Source organism: Vidua chalybeata, chromosome Z (genome assembly GCF_026979565.1).
Source record: "Vidua chalybeata isolate OUT-0048 chromosome Z, bVidCha1 merged haplotype, whole genome shotgun sequence".
NCBI lineage: Eukaryota > Metazoa > Chordata > Aves > Passeriformes > Viduidae > Vidua > Vidua chalybeata.
The window spans coordinates 28,168,046-28,174,045 of record NC_071570.1 but is presented as its reverse complement, the minus strand read 5'-3'; the positions used below and the strand labels follow the sequence as shown (position 1 = coordinate 28,174,045).

Below are 6,000 nucleotides of genomic sequence, written 5' to 3'. Positions count from 1 at the left end.
TGTTTGTTTTTTTTTTCAAAGGCTGCTGTAAGTATAATTTTTCATTTTTACGTTTTTGTTTTTTTTTGTTTTTGGTGGGAAGATAAGATAGTGGGATAAGATAAAGATAGTGGGAACCACACATACATATCTAAAACATGGTACAGAATTAGGTAAAATAATCTCTGTTGATTTTACTTCAAAATGTAGTTCTCCTCTCCATGGTGAAAATGGAAATAAGAATTATGGGTTTACATATGCACTGTGCCTTCTGAGCAGGGGCACGAGACAGACTTTTACAACCTCAGAAGGCTGGGCTGTGTGAAGTCATGCTCAGACACAGATCTCCTTTTGCCAGTCCCAGTATTCAAATCTACTCTGGTTTGTTGCCTGCTCAGCAGAAGCCAGGTCTCTCCTGAGCCTTGTGGCCAGGCCCAGCTCTCCATCCCTCACACTTCAGCGGTATGGTAGCAGCCTGGCAGGAGGAAGTTCAGCTAACCCCTGCACTGACAGTACTGTAAGTGACTCCTCTGCTTTGCACCACTGCTTCCTCAGGGTTCAGAAGACTATGTATTAGAAATAGAGTGTGCTTGTAAAACAAGTCCTGAAAAGGACAGTATTGTTTCTGCAGAGGTGATTCCAGAGGGGATTTCAGAGTGGAAATTCACTTGAAAATTTGCTGCTAACATCAAGCTATTAAGTCTGTTCCACACCTGGGAGGGAGGAATCTGGACATGCTTGACAGCTAGGCCTGTGTGAAACTCATGAAGTTCAACAAAGACAAGTGCAAGGCCCTGCACCTGGGTCAGGGCAATCCCGAATGCAAGTAGAGGCTGGGTGGAGAATGGATAGAGAACAACCCTGACAAGAAGGACTTGGGGACATTTATGGACAAGAAGCCCAGCATGGGCCGACAATGTGCACTTGCAGCTGAAAAAAACCAGCTACATCCTGAGCTGCATCAAAAGCAGCATGGCCAGCAGTACACCAGTGAGGTGATTCTGCTCTGCCACTCTCATGAGGCTATGAGCACTCTACCTGGAGTGCTGTGCTCATTTGTGGGGCCCATTCTAATGAATAGCTGGAGCAAGTTCAGAGGAGGGACACAGAGGTGATCAGAGGAATGGAGCACCTCTGCTGTGAGAACAGGACAAGAGAGTTGGGATTGTTTAGCTTAGAGAAGAGAAAGCTCTGGGGAGACCTTATAGCACCTTCCAGTACCTGAAGGGAGCCTACCAGAGAACTGGTAGAGGGACTTTCAAACAGGGAATGCAGTGACAAGACAATCGGGAATGGCTTTAAACTGAAGAAAGGCAGGTTTAGATTAGATATTAGGAAGAAATTCTTTATGTGCGGGCAAAGCACTGGAATAGGTTGCCTAGAGAAGTAGTGGATGCCCTGTCCCTGCAAGTGCTCCAGACCAGGCTGGATGGAACTCTGAGCAACGTGGTCTGGTGAAAGGTGTCCCTGCCCATGGCAGGGCGGTTGGAACTAGAAGATCTTCAATGTCCAGGGTAGTAATCTGTTCCATTTCCTTCCAAACTGTGTCCTGCAGGAACTGTCCTGCAGAGTAATCTCTGGTCAGCAAATACTGGTTTTCATTGTGCCATAAGACTGGACAAACTTGCCATGAAAAATGTAGATACTTTACTAGCTCAGTATCTCTTCCACAGCACAAGGTTGGAAGTGGGAGAGTTGCTCTCTTTCTTCCTTGGCTGTCTGAGCATATTGGGATTCTCTATAGCTAGTAAATCCATCAGCAAAATAATAGTAATGCAACTGTGATTACACCACAGAATGTGATTTTTCAAAACAAACTAAAACTTCAACATGCTACAGGTCCTACTTGTCAGTATGAAGTGAGAATGGTTTGAAAGATCCTAATTTCACATTACTCTTAAATCCCTCTTTACATACCCATTAAAAACCCCTGCAATGCTAATAGAAATAATATGTCACGTGTATCACAGGCAATATCACAGGACTGGGGATTTAGCAACAACTCATTGAGTATTTGTCATACAACAGATTTAGTGACAATATGCAAACAGTTTTCAACAATGGTGTTCTGGAGGGGGTTAATGCACCTGTTTGTTAAACAAGGCATTACTTGACCATTTTCAGAACCAATCATACTGAAAGAACAGCTAGTTCAAGAGCAGAGGTGTTCTGCAAGTGCAGAAACAGCGCACATGCTGCAGTTTGCAGGTGCATTGCCAACATCTGCCCGACCTCGCATGGAAGCATGAAATTGTCTCTGGGGTAGACTGACCTAAGCGAAGTTTGTGGATCAATATCACTGATACTAGCAATATTTCGTTCAGCCCTATTTTGACAGTAGAAATAAATGACTCTGTCTTTACAGTCAAGCCTATATTCTCATCTCAGTGCACAGGCATTTACAAGCCTAATCTAAAATCTGCTGAAGTGAGAAGAAATTGTTCCTTTTAATGAAATGTGTTTCAGATCAGTCCAATTATTTATTAATAATGCTTACATTGTTAGGCATCAGCTTTTGTACTTCAGAATGAAAATAAACCCCAAATTACTGGTGAACTCTTTTAAGGATGTTTGTGTAACTCTTAAAGCATTGTTCTAAGCATGGAATGATGACTAGACTGTGTACAGACATGACACAACCCCGTCAATATTTTCATGAAGTCTTAGTGATTATCAGCAAAGTAAAGTGACATTATTTGCTGGGTTTGAGGTATTTCTAAATGCTAAAATCATCAAGCACAACAAAAATATAGTGACTGCGAGTTTTCTGCCTTTTTCTTCTAGTGTACAAGTTACAAAGGTCAGGAAAAAGAGAGCAACAAATGTCAAAGTCTCACTGCACTGCACATTGAAGTGTTTAAGGACAGTCACCTTCTGCAAAGTAAGTTTCTGAATTTAATGTCCATAAGGCAAGTAAAATATCACAGCAGATGGATCTCTAAGCTTTCCAAGGGCAGCACAGTTTGCAGCCTATACTGTAAGCCCTAGCAGTTTAGCTGTGGCTTTCAGGGTCTGCTTTCTTCACTAAAATGAGTGTTTTCTTTATACTAAATCTTAACTTGTATATAGTTTCCTGTTTAGTGCTCACTTTGTTCCATTTTTCTGAACAGGACTTCTTCATCTGGCATAGCTTAAAACAGACCAGATTTAGACATTCAAATTAGTACTGTTTAAGCTCTTTGAGTGACACTTTCTTTTTAAAATAACTTACCCAGCTTTCACATAAACAGTAAATACATTTTTTGGACACTGCTCAATATAAAAGGTGGACCTTATATAAAATTCATCAAGAACACAGGCCATTTTTTGAAATTAACCAAATATTTCTAAGAATGAGGTGCCTCCTATAAAAACATTTTGTGAAGCTCAGGTACTACTACTCAGGTGATAGTACCTGAGTGATAATGTCTGGCAATAGACAAAGCTTTCATTTTTCATTTTAAAATCACTAATTACTACTAATACATAGTTGCCTTTGACAAGGCAATTGCTTCTTGTCTTTGTTGAAAAAAAATCCAGATAATTTCCCATAATTCGTTCTCCTTTTATCACTGTCTCTCCCCTTGTCAACATATCATATTGGTGTCCATGAAGCAATCCCACTTTTGGAATGGCAGTGATCATGGAGAGGAGGGCATAGGTAAGATCAGTCCAGTAGTGGGACATTTCAGGCTTACTTCTAAGAACCACATTAAGATCTGGAGGTAGTCAAACCTTTGGTGAGGTCACTGGTTGCAGGAGCCTGAAGAACACACGCTGCTGACACTACTGACCTGTGTCTTAGTTTATCACCATCTGCTTTGTGTGAGTTTCCAGCCTACCTTCTGTCACCTCCTCTGCTTCAGCCTTCAGAGTAATGCTACCCCCAATAGCCTCCCTGTTTTTCTTTCCCAATTAATCCTGGACCTTTTCTCACCATCCTCCACACCTCTACAAAACGCTCACTTGAGCCAACATGGCACAATCCTACTATTTTATTTCTCTCCCTGACAGGGACTCAGAACTGGCACCGTTTTATTGAAATGCCAGAAAGAGTTCCAGCTTAAAATGAGTGGTCACTGGATCCTCTTTGTGTTGCCTTAACCAAGCTCAGACTTGCCTGAGCTTGCTATGATAGTCTGAATTGTGGCTCTCCTGGGATGAGAAACATACAGCAGGCTGGAGCAGAAAACACATGCCTTGGTGGTGTTAAATCATAAATAAACAAACAGCAGGCACCCTCTCTGAGCATAAAAAGCAGAAGCTTCATGGTAATTAATTTAACTCCTCTTTTCAGCTGCAAACTCTATTACACTCCTGAAACCTGTCTTATTTTGGAGAGTATTGCTCTTCAGCTGAGCTCAAAAATGAGTCTGGCAACAGAGTCCCCTGAGGTAGAAGTTTCCAGAGCAGGCACTGGGTGAAAAGATTGCCTGCCTGCTTTAAGATTAATTTCCCCCAGCACTCACTGGAGTTCAGCACCACTGGCATTTGTGCCTTCAGCCCAAGACAGGCAGGAAGACAGCCATAGCACCAATGTGTGAAGTGCTTGGAAAATGGTTTGAAAAAGCCAAGGAGAAAAACCAGCATCCTACTCCTGTGCTGACATAAACCAGTTTTAGCCTGCCTGTTTTGGTGGCCCTGAAACACTGCACCTCACTGTCATGTTGCTAGTCCTAGTGTGGATAACAGTAAAGAGCAGGGCAGATACAGGCAAATATACACAAACCTGAAATTAGGAGCATCAAATTTCTAAGAGCAAAGGTAAAAAGCAGTGACAGAAAAGTGGTAATCCACAAGGTCCTGCATAGCAATCTTCCTTTCACTATCAAAACCACTGACCTGACACAATGAGGATGAAAAACACAAGGGAAGAATTTTACCACTACTATTAAGTTTCCTTACACCCGTGTTTCATGAGTAGCTACTCACAAGCACAGTATTTACTGACACAGTCAGGTAGCTCTTAGTCTGCTGTAGACAGGGTAGGTAGGTGTAGCATACTCAGACTCTACATAGCTGATACAAAGAACTAGCTTGGCACTCCCTCATTTTGCAAACATGAGGATCTCTACATGATCAACTTTTCTTGATTTGTGCATTAAAGATTTGGCAAACAATGGCACAGGACATATCAATCTGCAGCATGTTTCAGTTGTTGAAATTTTTATACATTTTCCAAGCACATCATCTTGGAGTCAGGCTCTGGTGGTCCTGGCAAATGATGAAAAAATGACTTTCATGTATTGCAGTGAGAAATGCATTTATTTCATACATGGGTTCATAATTCACTTTAAAAAGACAGCTAGCACTATCATATCTAACAAAACTTCTTTATCCCCGTAGAAGTACTGCTCTGTGTATTACTAGGTGCATGCTCCATGTGAAGGAGTTGATTTTCTTCCAGGCTCAGGGTGATTATCTATCTGAGCAGTAACTACAATTGCTGATGATGTGAAGGAGAGCTGTGCATGTAGCATTCATCAGTGAAGACTACCTATCCCTTCCTGGCATATCTCTTCCTCTCTCTATCCCCTGATGCTGTATTTGCCAGTTTTCCGGAAACTGAAGCAGGAGATTAGCTCTGCTTCACGAACTCCGGCAGCTCCATTCCCGTGCACAGGGTAAGCATTCCTGCCTTCTCCAGGGCAAAGGCTGGGTGAGCAGCATCAGTGAATTTGTGCCTGATGGCAAACAGCACCAGTCCTCTCTCTGCATTGAAGAACAATAGCCTTCCACTACTATAATCCAATAGGATGCCAATCCTGGCCAGGTGCTCTGTCACATGGACATCACTCATCACACCAGTGTGAAGAAATCTGTAAAGAAAGCTGTGGGAAAATGGAAACAAGACTATAATGAGCCTCCCCATAGCAATTCACCAGAAATAACCTGCAGCTCAATTCCAATCTATTAACAGGTGGCTGCATACAGCCACACATGCCTATCACATGGCTGCAGCATTTTGCTCAGTACATAGGCAAAACAAATGTGGCATCACTTCAAGCCCTGCCTGGCATCCTGACAAGCCTTTTCACTTGG

The 6,000-nt window shown here is 42.3% G+C and overlaps 1 protein-coding gene across 1 annotated transcript in view; it reads right to left on the bottom strand.

Annotated features, from left to right (window-relative positions):
• Nucleotides 1-5,225: 5,225 nt before the first annotated feature.
• The window catches only part of CMYA5 (cardiomyopathy associated 5), a 45,991-nt gene continuing 45,216 nt past the window's right edge, over nucleotides 5,226-6,000 (bottom strand). Inside the window, exon 13 of the mRNA XM_053931932.1 lies at nucleotides 5,226-5,789. Coding sequence (XP_053787907.1) covers nucleotides 5,537-5,789 — 253 coding nt within the window. The 3' untranslated portion in view covers nucleotides 5,226-5,536. The remainder of the gene's footprint in view (nucleotides 5,790-6,000) is intronic.